Source organism: Sciurus vulgaris (assembly GCF_902686455.1).
Source record: "Sciurus vulgaris genome assembly, chromosome: X".
NCBI classification, from domain to species: domain Eukaryota; kingdom Metazoa; phylum Chordata; class Mammalia; order Rodentia; family Sciuridae; genus Sciurus; species Sciurus vulgaris.
Genome location: NC_136471.1, coordinates 81,314,578 through 81,332,565, shown reverse-complemented (window position 1 = coordinate 81,332,565; position 17,988 = coordinate 81,314,578). Strand labels below are relative to the sequence as shown.

General features: G+C 49.7%; 1 protein-coding gene across 3 annotated transcripts in view; it reads left to right on the top strand.

Moving 5' to 3' along the window:
- The window catches only part of STARD8 (StAR related lipid transfer domain containing 8), a 74,650-nt gene extending 64,135 nt beyond the window's left edge, over window positions 1–10,515 (top strand). For all 3 annotated transcript variants that reach the window (XM_079124735.1, XM_079124734.1, XM_079124736.1), the window contains 11 exons: window positions 857–920; window positions 2,103–3,505; window positions 4,113–4,286; window positions 5,346–5,505; window positions 5,993–6,191; window positions 6,589–6,799; window positions 7,061–7,175; window positions 7,427–7,651; window positions 8,651–8,868; window positions 8,967–9,143; window positions 9,358–10,515. In XM_079124735.1, coding sequence (XP_078980861.1) covers window positions 857–920; window positions 2,103–3,505; window positions 4,113–4,286; window positions 5,346–5,505; window positions 5,993–6,191; window positions 6,589–6,799; window positions 7,061–7,175; window positions 7,427–7,651; window positions 8,651–8,868; window positions 8,967–9,143; window positions 9,358–9,475 — 3,064 coding nt within the window. In that variant the 3' untranslated portion in view covers window positions 9,476–10,515. The remainder of the gene's footprint in view (window positions 1–856; window positions 921–2,102; window positions 3,506–4,112; window positions 4,287–5,345; window positions 5,506–5,992; window positions 6,192–6,588; window positions 6,800–7,060; window positions 7,176–7,426; window positions 7,652–8,650; window positions 8,869–8,966; window positions 9,144–9,357) is intronic.
- Window positions 10,516–17,988: the final 7,473 nt, after the last annotated feature.

Below are 17,988 nucleotides of genomic sequence, written 5' to 3'. Positions count from 1 at the left end.
ACAGAGGAGCCCAGGTTATTAACAAGGATCAACTCCAGCAGTCACACTGCTCTTCTGTTTTTTGCGTCTGTGACACTCTCACACGCCCACTCTAGCTAGAAAACCCAGATCTCACCTTGACTCCTTCCTCAGATTCAGTCTCTCTACTTATAGCAGCTCAGCCCTTGTCTGAAGCCAAACCATGATTTCTCCTTGGATCTATGAAAGTAACCTTCTGCCAGTTTCTGTATTCTACTTCCACCCCCTCTGGATCCAGTCTCACAACAGCCACCCAAATCAGCTTTTTAAAGTGCCAAGTGGGTGCTCTTCAGTTTAAAATTTGTTACTGCTTACATACAAAAGTGCATAGTTTTTTTTAAACATGACACTCCAGGTTTTTTGCCATTTGGCCTTTGACCTATCTTCACAGCCTTGATCCTACCTTCTCCTACTCATCTCCTACTGGGCTGCGCTCCTCTTCACCTTATCACAGACTCCTGGGTAGAAGCCTGGGATAGGAGTCTCTGTTTCTCTCACCTTTAAAATCTCATTTCCATTCTCCAGGAAGCCTTTTCTGACTGCACACCACCCCTTCATGGAAGTTCCTTGCCCCATCCTCTCTGCCTGCCATGCCTTCAGTCTCCTTTGTTCTTGAACCTGTCCCATTTGTGTGGTGGTTTATTTCTATATCTCTAAGCTCCTGGAGGACAAAGGCCATACTCTCCTGAGCATTGTGCCTGATACTAAGGCCTTCGTGGACACTGAGGCTGGGGTGAAGTTTTGATGACTCGGCCATGTAAAGTGGTGGACAATATCTTGACAGTCTTGGTAAGTCATGCCAGATTTTGGGGGTGTGAACGCTTTCATTTTGTTGCAGGAGGCTGATGACCTTGAACAACTGTGCCTCGATGAAACTGGAGGTTCATTTTCAATGCAAGCAGGTGAATCCTGGCAAGGGGTGGGACCTGTGGTCTTGTGGCTATGGGGGAAAACCATGACCTATATAAACTACTTGTGAAAGTAGCTTCAATATACCCAAAGTCTGGGGCATCCAGAGCAATGCCTTGCCCCAACCCAGAGTGGGGATGGAGGAAGCCCCCTGTATGACAGACCTTATGAGGCTACTTCATTTTAGTGAGCTTCATCTACAGGTGAGAGTATGTGAGCAAGTACCCTGGCCCATGGCCTCATACTGCCCCAGCTCAGCCCATGTCTCCCTTCTGGGTTTGCCAACACCTTGTCCTAGTGATGGCCTCTCTTCAGGGAAATCCATCTGCCTTCAGTGCTAAAATTCCTTGAATAGGAAACAGACACAGAATGATGTAGTAGAAAGATCACGGCCTTTATTTTCTTAGAAGTCAGAATCTTCAGCCTCACCCTCACAAGGTCTCCTGCAATCCTGAGCCTAATTTTCAATGAATTGGGTGTCTAGATTAATATCCTTCCATGGCCTTTGCATCACTGTTGTTCTTCTCAGAAACTAAGAAGAATTTGTTCTATACATTGGACTGGATATAGCCCTAGAATATGGGCCTTGTAACCCAGTCATTTTCTAGGGATAAACTTAGTGGGTTTCTTTTAGAACTTTTCCACAAGAAACCTGCAGTAACCAAGTTGCCAGATCCTGGCCTGTGAAGCAATAGGCCCATGGAGTCTAGTTACAGCTCTGACAGACTGCTGAGTGACCTTGGGCAAGCCTCTTCCCCAGTCTGGGCCTCAGTTTCCTCTCCTTGCAAAGGACGAGATGAATTAGAAAATCTAAAATCCCTCCCTGGTTCCAACCTCCTATGATTCTAATCTAAAAATACAGCCTGAACACTTAGGAGGTTGTCACTGGCTTACTGCATGTCACTGTATGACGGCGGTTATGTGGCTTCTCATTTGGAGGTGTCACTTTCCCTATCTCTATAATAAGGAAGGTAGGTGATTTAGATGGATGTTATAATGCATCTGTGCTCCATCTTTGACCCTCGCACTCCCAGAGCCAGCTGCCCACTCCTAGGCCATGTCCTCAACCAGAAAGCAAGGCCCCCATGAGTTTGGAGGCAGAGAGTGGAGCACAGGCTGAGACTTGTGCACACTGCCTAGGCCTTGCTGACCCTTCCCTGTGGTACCCTCCCCAGAATGAAGACTCAGAAGAAGAAGAGCAATGCACCATCAGCACCCACTGGGCCTTTCAGCCAGAAAGCAAGCGCTGGTCACGAGTGGGTTCCTCTGACCTACTGGCCCCACCAAGCCCTAGCCTGCCAGTGACCTCAAGCTGTGAGAGTGTCCTCACTGAGCTTAGTGCCACCTCCCTGCCAGCCTTCACTGTGAGCCTGCCGCCCGAACCAGTGCACCTGCCCTTGCTAGGCCGTGTCCCCAGCCCTAATGACCCACCCCTCCTCAGCCCCACCCAGGGCCAGAAGGTTCCTCAGGAAAAAAGCAAGAAGCACCGTTCCCGAAGCTTTCTCAAGCACCTTGAGTCTCTGAGGCGGAAGGAAAAGGGTGACAGCCAGAAAACAGGGCCTGAGCGTAGCCGAGCCACCTCAGAGAGGGCCCCCAAAGCGTCATCTTTCCGCAGTTGCCGTGGCTTCCTCTCAGCTGGATTTTACAGGGCCAAGAACTGGGCATCCACCTCAGCCAGTGGCAGTGATGGTGGGACTCGGAGGGCCTGGGAGGCGTGGCCTGTGGCTACGTTCCGGCATCCTGAGCAGGTACACCGGGGTGACTACCTGGTGCATGTGCCGGGGGACCATAAACCAGGCACATTCCCTCGCTCTTTGTCCATTGAGAGCCTGTGTCCAGAGGATGGACACCATCTGGCAGACTGGCAGCCAGCTAGGCGCTGGGGCTATGAAGGCCGCCGGGGTTCCTGTGGCTCAACAGGCAGCCATGCCAGCACCTATGACAACATGCCTGAGCTGTACCCAGCTGAGCCTATACTGGCTGGGGCTGAGGCCGAAGATGAGGAGGAGGGTGGGGGCAGCTACGCCCACCTAGACGATATCCTCCAGCATGTGTGGGGGCTACAGCAACGGGTACAGCTGTGGTCCCAGGCCATGTACCCAGACCTGGAGCCTAGAGATAAGGAAGAGGAAGAGGAGGAGGAAGAAGAAGAGGAGACCACTTCATCAGTAGAAGTAGCCACAGCTGAAGTCAAAGAACAGGCTGAGGCTGTGGCCCAGGCAGAGACTCCAGCCCTTGGAGAGTCCCTATCCTGGATCCAGGCCAAAGTCCAGCCAGTAGTGCCAGCTCAGGCCCCAGATGAGGTCGAACCATTGGCACAGGTAGAGGCTGAGGCCCCAGCCTGGGCCCAGGACAATGAGCAAGAGGTGAACTCAGGTGGGGAACCCACCTCTGCTTCCAGCCTGTCTGTAGAAGGACACTCCATTTCTGACACTGGGGCCTCTTCCAGTGAACTTGACAGTAGTGGGAACTCCACAAATGAGACCAAGGCTGCAGGGTCCCTGGTGGGACTCCAGGCATCAGTGCCCCGTGAACGGCGTGATTCAGGCGTTGGGGCCTCACTTACCAGACCCTGCAGGTGGGAGTTTGGGGCAGGGTTGTGGGTGGGGGTTCCTGTTCCTTCTCTCTCTCCCTCTACCCAGTCTCTAATTGCTTAATCATGAGATCCAGGAGCAGGTTCTTGGGGCTGAGCGATTACCTCCAGGGAAATAGTCCCAAGAGGAAAAGAGAAATAGTACAGGACTTGGGAGTTTGGACTGTTAGGTTCAGGTCCTGCCCCTGCTATGACCTTGAGGAAATAAATGGTAGCTTCTCTTGGGGCCCAGTTTCTTTATCTATGCAGTGAGGGTGTTAGAGATGTTCTCTGACCCTCAGCTCAGCCACTGAGGTTTCGTGGAGCAGCTCCTTCACAGTAGTGGAGCAGGTAGAGGCTAGCACTGCTTTTTGGCACTACGTGGGCCTGAGCACAGTGCTACCCTCCCTGAGAGCTCCTTGGCCCCTGGGCAGACCTGGAAGCCAAAGTGAGCTTTGTTCACTTTGGGGTCCAGCAGCAGTGCTGAACGTGGTCCTATCTCCATATTTTCTTTTTTCTGGGGAGAAAAAGAAGGACCAGAAGAACACAGCCTTTTCTAAGGACTAGCCAAACCTGCTTCTCCAGCCTTCTCTGCCTCTCTCACCCCCACCAGGAAGCTCCGCTGGCACAGCTTCCAGAATTCCCACCGGCCCAGCCTCAACTCGGAGTCACTGGAGATCAATCGGCAGTTTGCAGGCCAGATCAACCTCTTGCACAAGGGCTCACTGCTGAGGCTCACCGCCTTCATGGAGAAGTACACTGTGCCCCACAAACAAGGCTGGGTCTGGTGAGTGGCTCCCAGGCCATGGGGAGGGGAGCTGCTGGCTCATGTCTAGCACCCTGGGGAGGTAACCCAGAGGTGGGTACAGGCAGGCAAAGCCCACAGGCCCGGGGAGTGGTGTGCTGTACTAGGAGGCTGGAGGGGCCATGTGAGGATGGATGTGGGATTGGAGGCTGTTCCTTCTCCATTCCAACTTCCATGCTGCTGTCAGTGAGATCTTCATAAAATACAGCTTTGGTTATCATGTTCCAGATAATTAAACACCCCCTGTGGCTCTGTGTTGTCCAATTCCTTTCCATGGTCTGGTTCTGCTCCATCCATTTGGCTCTGTACCCTGCGCCTGTCAAACAAAGCCATCCTACAGGCCAGTGGGACTAATTGCCCTTCTCTCTCTCTCTCTGTCTTTTTTCTGTACCAGAGATGGAACCCAGTGGGGCTTACTCTGAGCTGCATCCCCAGCCCTTTTTTATATTTTACTTAGAGACGGGATCTTGCTGGGTTGCTTAGTGCCTCACTTTTGCTGAGGCTGGCTTTGAACTTGCAATCCTCCTGCCTCAGCCTCCCAAGCTGCTGGGATTATAGGCCAGTGCCACCATACCCAGCTAGTTGCCCTTCTCTAAATGTGTCATGCTTCCCGCCCCACTCTTTGCCTTTGTTTTTGCTGTTTTCTCCACCTGGAATATATTTTCCTAATTTCTCTGGGACAGTGCCTTTCTGTCCCTCAGGAACCTGCTGTGTTACCAACTCCTTTCTGAAGCTGTCCCTGATCTGCTACGTAGTTTCCCTCCCTTATGGGTCTTTCCCTAAGTTCTTACCCTACTACTTGGCCCACTACTGGCCACATGAATTGGCATGGCCTATTGACACAGTTATCACCTTCACCAAACTTGAGAGCCCCCAGTGTCCCTATGTGACTCCTTCAGGCTGGGCCCAAAGCAGGTGCTCAGTGAGTATTGCCCTTGGGGTTATGGTCCTTACCCTCCTCGGGTACCACTGAGCCCCTTAGACTAGAAACTCTCTAAACTGTGCCCCTCCTCCCTGATTGCTTGTCACTTCTCTAAACAGGTCAATGCCCAAGTTCATGAAAAGGAATAAGACTCCGGACTACAGGGGACAGCATGTATTTGGGGTGCCACCCCTTATCCATGTGCAGCGCACAGGCCAGCCCCTGCCACAAAGCATTCAGCAAGCTATGCGCTACTTGCGCAGCCAGTGCCTGGACCAGGTAAGTCCTCCAGGGGAACTGAAGAGAGTTGGTGCTGGCCATGGAGGTGCTGGAGCCCCAAGGCTCAGGAGAGGCAGGGGGAACTGCTTTGACCCTCCCCCTGGGCTGGAATGGCCTACCAGAGACCTTTCCTGTCCTCAGCAAGAATGGAGCCATAGCTCCTTTCCCCTTCTTAGTTTGAAACCCTCTGCCCAGCTCTGTGGCAGCTTCTTTCTGCCCCAGTCTCTCTAATCCCCATATGCTAGGAACTGCCTTAGCCTAAGTTCCTGTTCATCTCCCTGAAAGTCATCTTTCTGTTTGGCCCCCAGGCTGTAAAAAGCCTTTTCTCGGGTCTTGCCATTTATCTCCTACCCTGCCCAGCAGGAAGCCCACTAGGCTTCAAAGTGTCTAGGGTAACCTGTGCTCCTGTCACTCAGATCAGGACTGGCTCAGTTTCCCTCCTTCCCTATGCATCACCCTCCGTCCCTCTTTCTTCTGCATGGGCTAGGTGGGCATCTTCCGCAAGTCTGGGGTCAAGTCCAGGATCCAGAACCTGCGCCAAATGAACGAGACCTCCCCCGACAATGTCTGCTACGAGGGCCAGTCTGCTTATGATGTGGCTGACCTGCTGAAGCAATATTTCCGGGACCTGCCTGAGCCCATCTTCACGAGCAAGCTCACCACTACTTTCCTGCAGATCTATCAGCGTGAGTCACCTTCACCCAAATAATTGCCCCATTGTAACTGTCCCTGAATCTTAGGACTTGTGGCAGAGAAATCGGGTGGCCAGATCACGAGCTCATTTACTCTCTAGAGTTGGAAAAGCACTTGGAGATGTTCTGTTCCCAAATTCTGTTCCCCTAAACCCATTGTATGGAAGGGTAGACTGAGACCCTGAAGGAAGGAACAGACTTACCTGAGGTCACACTGCACATTGGGAGCAGAACTAGATCTAGGCCCCAGAGATCTCCCTAAGCCTGTCTCTTCCTTCCCTCTCCCTGGCTCCCCTGGGAACTCGTGCTTTGTGTATTCTTAGAAGTAGGAGGCTTGCTGCCAGTGCCTCTGGGGAGGTAAGGAGGCCCTTCTGTTCTTCCTTCCCCACAGTCCTCCCCAAGGATCAGTGGTTGGCAGCAGCACAGGCTGCCACCTTGCTGCTCCCTGATGAGAACCGAGAAGTGCTACAGACATTACTTTACTTCCTAAGTGACATTGCCTCTGCTGAGGAAAACCAGATGACAGCCGGCAACCTGGCAGTGTGCCTGGCACCCTCCATCTTCCATCTCAACGTCTCCAAAAAGGATAACCCCTCCCCCAGGTGAAACAGGGCAGGGCAGGGCAGGGCCAGGCTGGGAGGGTTTGGTCTCATTGGACACTTGACCTTTGATAGCTCCCATTGCTGTTTTCTGGCCTTACCATAAGGGGTCAGTGTGACTTCTCAGGGCCCAGGGCTGGTTAGCCACTGTGGGACAGGACCTTTCCAAAAGAACAGGGTTTTTTCTGGGAGACGGAAAGCAGCTTGTCAACCTTCTTGTCTTGTTCCTTGGTACCATCCTCTCCTCTCACCCCCTCCCTCCAGGATCAAGAGCAAACGCAGCTTGGTTGGTCGGCCTGGTCCTAGGGACCTGAGTGAAAATATGGCTGCCACCCAGGGCCTATCACACATGATCAGTGACTGCAAGAAACTTTTCCAAGTGAGTAAGCCCAGACCATGGTGTCTACTTACCAGACCCTCGACAGGCAGTCAGGCCTGGCCTTTGCACCCCAAATCAGGGATATCACACAACGCGTCACATACCCCTCCTCCTTCTTTTTCCAATACCTCCCCCACAAGGGTTCTCATCTACCTCACTGCAGAAGACATGCCCTTAACACAAACCTGACGGACTCTGTGGGGTCTCCTGCTCCCCATGGCCCCCAGCCCTATGTATGTGTGTCCTCTCAGGTGCCCCAGGACATGGTGGTGCAACTGTGTGGCTCGTACAGTGCAGCCGAGCTCAGCCCTCCTGGCCCAGCCCTGGCTGAGCTACGGCAGGCTCAGGCAGCAGGGGTGAGCCTGAGCCTCTACATGGAGGAAAGCGTCCAGGAGCTGCTGCGGGATGCTGCTGAGCGCTTCAAGGGCTGGATGAGTGTGCCAGGACCCCAGCACACAGAACTGGCTTGCAGGAAGGTGGGTGCCACACTCCACATAGTTGCCATGGGGCTGAAAGTAGGTATTGTGTAGGCAGGAACCTAAAGGAAGGAGTCCTGGGGAGCTGCTCTGCCAGCCTCACTGGGCTTGGTCCTGATACTTAGAGGATGTCAACCAGCCAAGCAAGTATCGTAAGGAATCAAGAACCAAATAAAACCAAGGGGGTCTCTCTCAGGGACCACCTTCCAGAATTATTTACCAAAAGCCCCATTCCAGACACACTGCTTTTATAACCTCAATTTTCCAATACTCCCTGTCCAACCGAGTTGAATTTCTTGCACTTCTACCTTTGTATGTCTGCGTGTGGCATCCTACTGCCTTGACTAGCCTGCCCCAAAGCATACCATTTTAAATGTCACCTTTAGCCTCTCTGTCATAAGCTCCCTCCTCCATTCAGAGCCTTCTGTCGTACCCCAGGAGGGAGCTGGTTTCTCTCCGTGCCCCTTCTAGTACTGGCTGTACTCTTTCTTGGATGCTGATTCTGAATAAGACTGCAAGTCTTATGTCTGCCTTCTCTATGGAATTGGGAATAGAGGGACTTTGCACAGTACCTGGAACATACAAAAGGCTGTGTTAATGTTTGCTTTTGTGGTGGTGCACATATTTTACTTCCCATGCCAGATGAAGTGTCCCTTGAGGATGATCACTACCTTCTCTTCTTCCTCACTTCTAGAAATTCCAAGCACTATGCCCAGTCATAGTAAGGCCCAGTAGGCCTCTGAGAATGTGTGTCATGTCATCTCTTCATGCTCTTGAGAAGACTGAGCAGCAGGAATCCAAAAAGGAGGGGGAAGACAGAGCATGGGCCAGCCTGTCTGGGTCTGGCTATGGTTAAAAGAGGAGACCTGTGGCCTTCCTGTGTCAGGGGCTGGAGCAAGGGAAACCCTGGCCCCTGTAGCTGTAGGCCTGGATTGTAGGATGGAGCAGGACTTTTCCATCACTGACAGCTGTCCTCATCCCTGCCACCATTGCTTGCAGGCACCAGACGGGCACCCCTTGCGTATGTGGAAGGCATCCACAGAGGTGGCAGCCCCTCCAGCCGTGGTGCTACATCGTGTCCTACGGGAGCGGGCCCTTTGGGATGAGGACCTGCTGCGAGCCCAGGTGCTGGAAGCCCTGATGCCAGGGGTGGAGCTGTACCACTACGTCACCGACAGCATGGCACCCCATCCTTGCCGCGACTTCGTGGTACTCCGGTGAGGGGCTCCGTCTGCCACCCTGCTGTGCTTGGGGGACCCGAGAGATGGGGTGGGAACCAGCACCAGGAATCTGAATGGGTGTTCTTTCCCCACAGGATGTGGCGCTCTGACCTGCCTCGTGGGGGTTGCCTGCTTGTCTCCCAGTCCTTGGATCCTGAACAACCTGTGCCAGAGTCAGGGGTGCGGGCTCTCATGCTCACTTCCCAGTACCTCATGGAACCTTGTGGCCTGGGACGTTCACGCCTCACTCATATCTGCCGTGCTGACCTCAGGTACCAGGTCTGGGATGGCCTGCCTTAGCCCTGTGACCCTGACCTACTCCCTTGCCTCTGTACCTAATTTATGCCCCATGCCTTTGATCCCCAGGGTAGAGATCAGGTTCCCAGGGGGGGATCTGGGTGGGGGTCAGGTCTTTTATTCCTTCCCCCTGGTAAGAGCTCCAGGGAAAACCCCAGTGCTCATACCTGGCTTCTTCTACCTTTCTAGGGGCCGTTCTCCTGACTGGTACAACAAAGTCTTTGGACACCTCTGTGCTATGGAAGTGGCAAAGATCAGGGACTCCTTCCCCACACTGCAGGCAGCTGGCCCTGAGACAAAGTTGTGAGGCTTGGACTGGCATGGCCCAGGCCCCTAGCACCAAGGAAGAAAGAGGGAATAAGAACAGACGGTCCCTCAGAGGCTGCTGCCAGCAGCAGAGTCAGGCCCAGGTGGCTCTGGCTGCCTGGCTGCCTTACTTCCTAAAGCATCTTTGCATGTACAGGACAGAGTGGGGGGAGGTTTAGGTGTTCCACCTCCACTCCATCTTCATTCCCAGCATTGCATTCTGCTCTCCCAAGAGAATAGAATCATGTTAGTAGCAGGAAGACTGCTGCTGTGCACCACCTGCCCAGTAAGCCCCGCTGAGTCTGAAGCCCCAAGTGCCTCCCACCTGCAGGGGGAAGGAGGGAGAGAGCACATATTGTCCCAGCTCTCTCCCAGACTGAGAGGCCAAGCCATCCTGTTTGGTGCTAGGGTCCTTTTGAGGTTGGACAGGAGGTTCTGGTCCTGTCTTTGGGGTCAACATTGGCCCCGAACTGGCTATTCCAGAAACTGAACTGAAGCATATGGGCAGAGAGGAAGAGCATGGGGCAGCCCCGACCACCATCAGCTGTTGGATTTATGTAAATACGATGCCAATTTTTATGAGGCTGATTTAGAGTGGGCACTGACAGGCCCCTAGTAGGTGACATGACGATTTGGGATAGCTTGGGACATAAAGGTGGACAACCTTCCTTTCTCAAGTCTCAAGAGACCAATGAACAAGTCTCCCCTGGCTTGGGCTCCACATTTTATCTGCCATTTCCTGAGGTCCCTGGTCACCCTTGACCATGCACTGCCATGTCTGCAGAGTAGACAAGCTCACTCCCACCACATGGGCCAAGTCAAAGTACATATTGGTAGAAAGATAAGTATCTAACATAATGGCCCTTTCTTGAGCCAGCCAGACAGAAAGGCCCATCTTAACCAGCTAGGGGTTTATTCAAACCTGATCAGTCCTGCTCACTGGCTAGCTCTGCTCATATGGAGATCCAAATGCCACTCAAAGACCTGCTGGTACTCTGTTTTTCTTTCTGCTAAATAAACTGGAGTGGGATGGGTCCCAGCCACCATTGTAATTTTTAAGCTTATTTTATTTGTACCTATAAATACTGTACAGTCAGAATATATATGTGTATCTATACACACACACACACACACACATACACACACATATATATATGTATATATATATATATATATATACATAGGAGGGTATATATATATATTCTCCTAAATGTATTATAATCTCTGAGTTGGAGCAGGGGTCTGGAAGGCCTCAGAGCAGGACACTTCTGATGAGACAGGAGAGGTGGAGAGCAGGGTACAGAAGGATCCCTTGGTGGAACAATAAAGCATTACTAGATATATACTCTGTCTCTGTGGCTGTCTTTGCTGAGACAACTGGTTAAAAACTTGGGACAAGGGTTACAATTGGGGCTCAGAGGTCAGAAGTGAGCTTTCACCTCACCTTCTCCCAAGGCCCAGCTTATTGATTTCAGGACTTGGGTGAGATGGGAGGAATGAGGAAGGCTTCAGTTCTTGTCTTGAGGAAGTAATCGGGGGACAGAACTTGAAGAAGCCAAGACATGGGCAGACACTGCACAACCCATCTTATGACCTGGCCAGGATTCCCAAATGCCATGCACCAGATGCCTGAGGTGTCTTAACTGTAGCCCTAGGAAGAGATGAGCCTGGGTTCTGCACACCACCCATACAAAGGTTGGAGTGGAAACAGCCACAGGAGGCTTGGGGTCCCTGTTCTAGCTATAAGCCATGCCCATCACTTAGCTATGAGCTTACATTCTGAGATGTGTGTTGTTAAGTGATTGATTTTGTTGTACAAATACCATAAAGTATACTTACACAAATTAAGATAGCTACGACATCACTAGGGGCTATCATCTTATGGGATCGCCTTCCTATATCCAGTCCTTCATTGACTGAAGCATTATATGGCGCACAGTTGTGTAGGCTTTGGAATCAAACCTGTATTTGCTTCCCTTCAAGGCTGTTAATAGCCTGAGTCAGCAAGCCGTACTTTCTCCCTGAGACCCAGCCTCCTCAGAGGTCAAATGAACCTGTCATACTTCATGGCAAGCCTGGCTTAGTGAGTGCTCAAGTCAGGTCCCACCTGTCTATTAGGTCAAGTTCCATTCCTCTATCATGTCCTTCCATTCTCCTTCCAGGTTGGCTCAATTGTGCCTGTGTCTTTGACTTTTTCTCACTGCTGCTGCCGAGGGGAGACTTGGCTAGCCTAGGAAGGGAATAAGGTAGAACAGGGGAATAGTCATTCCTTTGCCTTTGGGAAAAGTAAGTGGGGGCACCCCAAGTATGAGTGTGGGGCCAGAGCTGAAATAAGCAGTGATGGACTTGAGGGACACCAGTGTGCAGCTCTGGCCAGTAATTTTCCAGGAAGGCATCAGGGGGCTCTGGCACAGGTACCATTCTACCCTGTTCTAGAAGGAGGCTATGCTGGTGGCACAAAGGATGAGAGTTTAGCACATTAATGAGAAGTATGAAAATGACCACCCAGAGAGTGATGATCACTAGCAGACAGATAAGAAGTTAGGAGGGAAGCTCCTGGAAGAGCCAGAGTTTTCCTTTACCCTGTCAGCTCTGGAATCTGGTACCCTGGGCCAACCACCAGGGATCAGAAAGCCTGGATTAGGTCCCATCAGGAGAATATGGGGTGAAGATTAAGACCATGTACTCTGGAGATAGACTACCTGAAGTCAAACTCAGCACCACTACTTACTACCTCTGGAACTTTATGTTATCATCTGAGGTAGTCGCATAGCTAGTAACCCAGGTGACCATATAGCTAGCTACACAGTCTGCCAAAGTGTGTGTTTATAACTCCTCTAGTGGGTCTCAAACTTTCCTGAACATCAGCATCACTCAGAGAGCTTATCACAATATGGATTGCTGGGATACACATCCAGGATTTCTGATTTCATGGGCCTGGCAATTGAGCCTGAGAAATATGCATTTCTGACCGGTTCACAGGTGATGCTGATGCCCTTGGTTCATTCACTGTCCATCAGCTTTGTGTTGCTGTTACAAGATACCTGAAAAAACAACTTGAAGGAGGAAAGATTTATTTTGGCCTGTGGTTTGAGTTCATGGTTTATTTTTCTCCATAGCTATGGGCCTAAGGCAAGGCAGAACATCATGGTGTAAGGGTGTGGCCAATGAAAACTGCTCACTTCCTGGCAGAGATGGGAACAAGAGGGAGAAAGAGATAGGGTGGTGGGAAGGGAATGGGGATGAGATATAACCTTCGAAGACTCTCCCCCAATGACCTACTTCAACTGGGCCCCACCCCAATAGCTTATTTAGCTAGGAACACATCAAAGCCACTGATGAGGTCAAATTCCTCATGATCCAATCATGTCCTAAAATCCCTACCTCTGGACATTGCTGCATTGGGGACAAATCTTTGACACATGGACCCTTGGGGGAACACTTCATATCCAAACCAACTAGGCACTATACTTCAAAATCCACTGATCTATTAAGTTAGGAGATTGATGATAATTATGCAAGTTCCACTCAACTGAATTCAAGTCACGTATTTGAACTTGCTGTCAGTCCCACACACAGTACCTGCAGATCAGGGACTCAAAGGCTCAAAGTCATTACCCCTTTCTAGCCGTGTGTCTTACTTACACTTTCTGAACTTCAATTTCCTCATCTTAAAAACGGGGAAAATATAACCTTATGAGGAGGTTATGTGTATTCAACTTCTTACCAAGTCCTCATTAAGTGATAGGACACCTTGATGCTCCTCTCTTAATAATACTACACATCTTCCTTTGTTACATAGTACAGAGCCCTCTGCTAGGTGTGGGCAGAGATGAGCTCAGGAAGGAAGTTCTGCAGGCGAGAAGTTCTGCAGAAAGTATACCTCCTGTATCACTCCTTAGTCTTTCCAGAGAATCTCCTTCCAAGATCCTCCTCTGTTTAGACCTTGTTTCATTTTGGTAAGTCTTCCCATTCCTTTTCTGGAAAACTATAAGAGTTTCACATTATAATTCTTATGGGAGCCAGGCAGGTAGCACAGATAAGCAAAGTATGCCAGGTAAAGGCCATAGGAACTGGAGAGTGCATGTCCCATCTAAATTGGGTAGAAGTTATTCCCTCCCCATCCATTATAGACAAGTGGGAACATAGACCCAGAACCAGAGAACCACATCTGATTTTTCCAGGGAATCTGGAAATCCAAATATTTATGTGAAATCTGCACATGTTGATGATTAGAAAATAATTTAAGGTAGAATATAATAGGCTGAACACACAAGCATGAGTAGCTCACTGGTTTGCATCGTTTACTCCTATTCAGAACAATATTTGCAAAATGATGTAACCCTCCCTCAGGGTCATGGTCCGGCATCTCACCAGTCTCGGACCCAGGTCCTGTACAGGGTCGGGGTTTCCCAGTGCCGCCTCACACTCACAGCACAGGCACTTGGCTATGGCATGTAGGCTGTGCTCAGGCACAAAGCAAGAGTGCATGTGCACTGTGGAATGTTAGCTCACACAAGGGGCACAGGCAATAATCCAGACATGGATGTGAAGCAGCAAGTTCTTAAGGGAGGAGATGTTGTCTGTGTGGGGCTTGCAGCTGTGCACAGTGCTGGAAGCACTAAAGTAACTATGTGGGACTATGGGCAAAGGAAAAGTGGCAACTGAGAGCCAAGCTTTACTAGAGTCCACATGGGGGCGCTGCTGCTTTGTGTGGGAATGCAGCCACAGGCAACAGGAAGCTGCTGGGATTCAACCCCAGCCTCTACTCCTGCCTTCAAGTCTTCTTGGTGTCCCCTGGTATCTACCCCTTTTTCAGTCATAGGGTCCCCCAGACCTTGTCCTTTCTCTTGTCCCCTCAGCTCTCCAGATCTTGCCCCTCTCCAAACAGAACCTTCTGTCCCCTTCCCTCATCCAGCTCATTCCTTGGCATGGGAGAACTTCTCTCCAGGTAGAGATTCACTGTGTAGTTCATCTCCCAATTGCACAAGTGAATATATGTTGGAACAGGCAAGGGAAGATAGTTGCTCTAGGTCATGAGGCAGCAAGAAGCAGTATTGTGATGGAACCCATGTCTGTTGAGATTCGAGGGTGCCCTTTCTCATGTGAGAGTTATTGATTCAACAAATCATATATAAGGGTGTTCGAAGGTGATAAGTATGTAGGAAAAAAATAAAGCAGGGAAGGAGGATAGGGAGTGTTGGGTGGGCAGTACAGTTATTATTAGGGCAATTATGGAGAGGATAACATTTGCTAAAGGGAAGTACAGGAAGACAGGAACCACATGAAGACAGAGTATGGCAGGTCTTGGAGGGTCAGATGTAAAGAAGACTATCATATATGCAGATGCTAAAACACAAAAAGAGGGGAGGGAAGAGTAGAAGTTCAGTGGATTAGGCAAAGGGGAATGAAGGGAAGGGAGAGAGGATGGGAGCAGGAAAGACAGTGGAATGAATCGGACATGACTTTCTTATGTTCATATATGAATACATCACTAGTGAAACTCCACATCATGTACAACCACAAGGATGGGATCCTAATTAGTATAAGTTATAATATAAATATATATATTTATATGGTATGTCAAAATATACTCTACTGTCACGTATATCTAAAAAGGAAAAATAAAAAGAGAAGACTATCATAGTGACAATACCTGAGGGTTGATGCTCAGGTCTGTCTTGATAAAGCTGGAACAGTTTGCACAGGCCCACAACATGGAGAAAGTTCTGTGCCTTTCCAACATACTCAGTGTGAGGCATGAGAACATAGTTGCAAGTGAATTGGCTTCTCTGAATCTAAAACTTGCTCTCTAATACAGTCCCTGACCTTCTGGACCTGGCTTCCAGGAAATATGATCAAGTGAAAGTAGGGAAGGCAGGTTTGGGGGCAGAAGAGTGGGTATTAGCACAGAATCAGGACTTGGGGGTGTGACATCTCCCTTTTGGGTGGGTGCATATGCACATTATTTTCTGCTTGGCATCTGCTATGGTTTAAATGTGTCCCTACAAAGTTCTCATGTCGAAACAACTCCCAAATTAATATATTAATGGTATTTGAAGGTTGGCCTTTGGGAGGTATTTGGGATTATATGAGGTTGAGAGGGTGGGGCACCCTTGATAGAATAAGAGACTTTATAAGAAGATGAACCTGGGTGCATTGATGCACACCTGTAATATCAGTAGTTCAGGAGGCTGAGGCAGGAGGATTGTAAGTTCAAACCCAGCCTCAACAACTTAGTGAGGCCCTAAGCAACTTAGTGAGATTCTGTGTCAAAATTTAAATAAATAAATAAATAAATAAATAAATAGAATGAAGGATGTGGCTGAGTAGTTAAAAAATAAGAAGAGGAAAAGAGATTGGAATTAGCAAGCTTGATTCATCTCACCATGAGATGCCCTCTGCCATGTTATAATGCAGCAAATAGGCCCTCACCAGATGTAGAGCAGATGCTGGCTGTTAGTCAGCTTTCTGTTGCTGTGACAAAATACGTGAGAAAATCAACTTAAAGGAGGACAGATATATTTTGGTTCACATATCAGTCCATGGTCAACTGACCCTGTCACTTGGGGCCTATGGTGACACAGCACATGGTGGTGGGAACATGTGATGGAGGTCAGTTTTTCTCATGACGTCTAGGAAGCAAAAAGAGAATGGAGGAAGAGGCCAGGGTTCCAATACCTCCTTCAAGGACATGCCCCCAATGACCTAACTTGGTCCCACTTCCTAAATGTTCTACCACCTCCCAAAAGCATCACAGGCTAGCAACCAAACTTTTAGTACATAGGTCTTGGAGGGCATTCCACATAAAAACCATAGCACTGGTGCCATGTTCTTGGACTTCCTGACTTCCAGAATCAGGAGCCAAATAAAGATCTATTCTTTATACATTACCCAGTCTCTAGTATTTTGTTACCAACTAAAACAGACTAAGACAACATCCAAGACAGTCCCTACCCTCTTGGCTCCCAGACCCCCCAGATCCTCAGCTTCCACCATTCTGGACATGCCTATCTCTTCACTACCCTTGAAATATTCCAGGGGCTCTTTAGTCCCTAGCTGCTGATTGGTTTTTATTCCACTTCCTCCTTGACAAGTTGGCTCCATGTCATATCTTTCTTTTTGAGCCCCTCCTTCCTCCATAATCAGAGTTCTTTTGCCAATTCTTTGACCACAGCTACTTGGATTGCTTTTCTTGTCCTTCCTCCACCTCTCTTCTCCTGTTCTGTCTCAATGCCAGGTATTTCTCAAAGTCCTTCCTTCTCCTTCTTCTCCCTGCCTCCCCTAGCTCATTAGGAACCTTGTTGGCATTCATCACTTTAGTTTGTGCCTCTGTGCAGATGTCCATCACATCATTATTGAGTCACAATCTGTTCCTTAGCTCAAGCCAGTCTGTGCCATTGCATGGGTGGACAGTTCCACCTGGAGACCCCACCTGCATATTCAACTCAACAGGCTGCAGCCAAGCCTTTCCCACACATTCTGCTCCTCCGCAGCCTGCCCTGTCTCTATTGGTGATGCTGTTAATCTTGGCGGCCTAGCCAAATATACCATAACCCCTTCCTCCCACACATCCCTCTCAATTAATGCATGAATGCATCCAGACAAGGTCCTACCTTCCTTTTGTACACATCTAGTACCTGAGGGATTAGCAGGAGGTAGATAATAGACAAATACCCAAACTAACTTCAGTTGTGCTAAGGGCTAGGAGATTAGGGTGAGTTAGTAGTGAGTGGATGGTCACTTCAATAGGCAGTCAGGGAGGAACTCTAAAGAGGTCTATAAGACCTGAAAGAAGAGAAGAAATCACCTAGGCAAATATCTAGGGAGAAAAGTTCAGAGTAGAGAAAATATTGAGCAAGTGCATTAGCCCTGGGGTGGGAGTGAGATTGATGCTTTCAAGGACAAGAAGCCAGTGGGGCTGCAGTGTAGGGCTCAAGGACAGAGAGGGAGGAAAGAAGGTCAGAGAGGAGGGCCCCTCCCCACAAAGTCAGGTAGGCCCTAAAGAAGAACTTGCCATGTCTTGTCTACTTTCCATCCACAGCGTCTCCTGTCTTCAGCCTCTGTTCCAGTGTCTGAGGCATCCATCTTATATGTCCTTCATTTTGACCTCAATTTCAGAGGCAGTTCCTGTTATGGTCTGGATGCAAGCTGTCCCCCAAAAGTTCACGTGTGAGACAAGACAAGAAGGTTCACAGCAGAAATGATTGGCTTGTGAGAGCCTTAACCCAATTAATGAACTAATACCCTGATAGGGACTAACTGAGTGGTAGGGTATGGCTGGAGGAGGTGGGAATTGGGGCGTGGCTTTGGGTATATATTTGTATCTGGCAAGTGGAGACCTCTCTCTCTGCTTGCTGATCATCATTTGAGCTGCTTCCCTCTGCCACACTCTTCCGCCATGATGTTCTGACTCACCCCGAGCCCCCAGGTATGGAGTCAGCTACTTGTGCACTGAGACCTCTGAAACCTTGAGCCCTCAAATAAATTCTTCCTCCTCTACAGTTGTTCTGG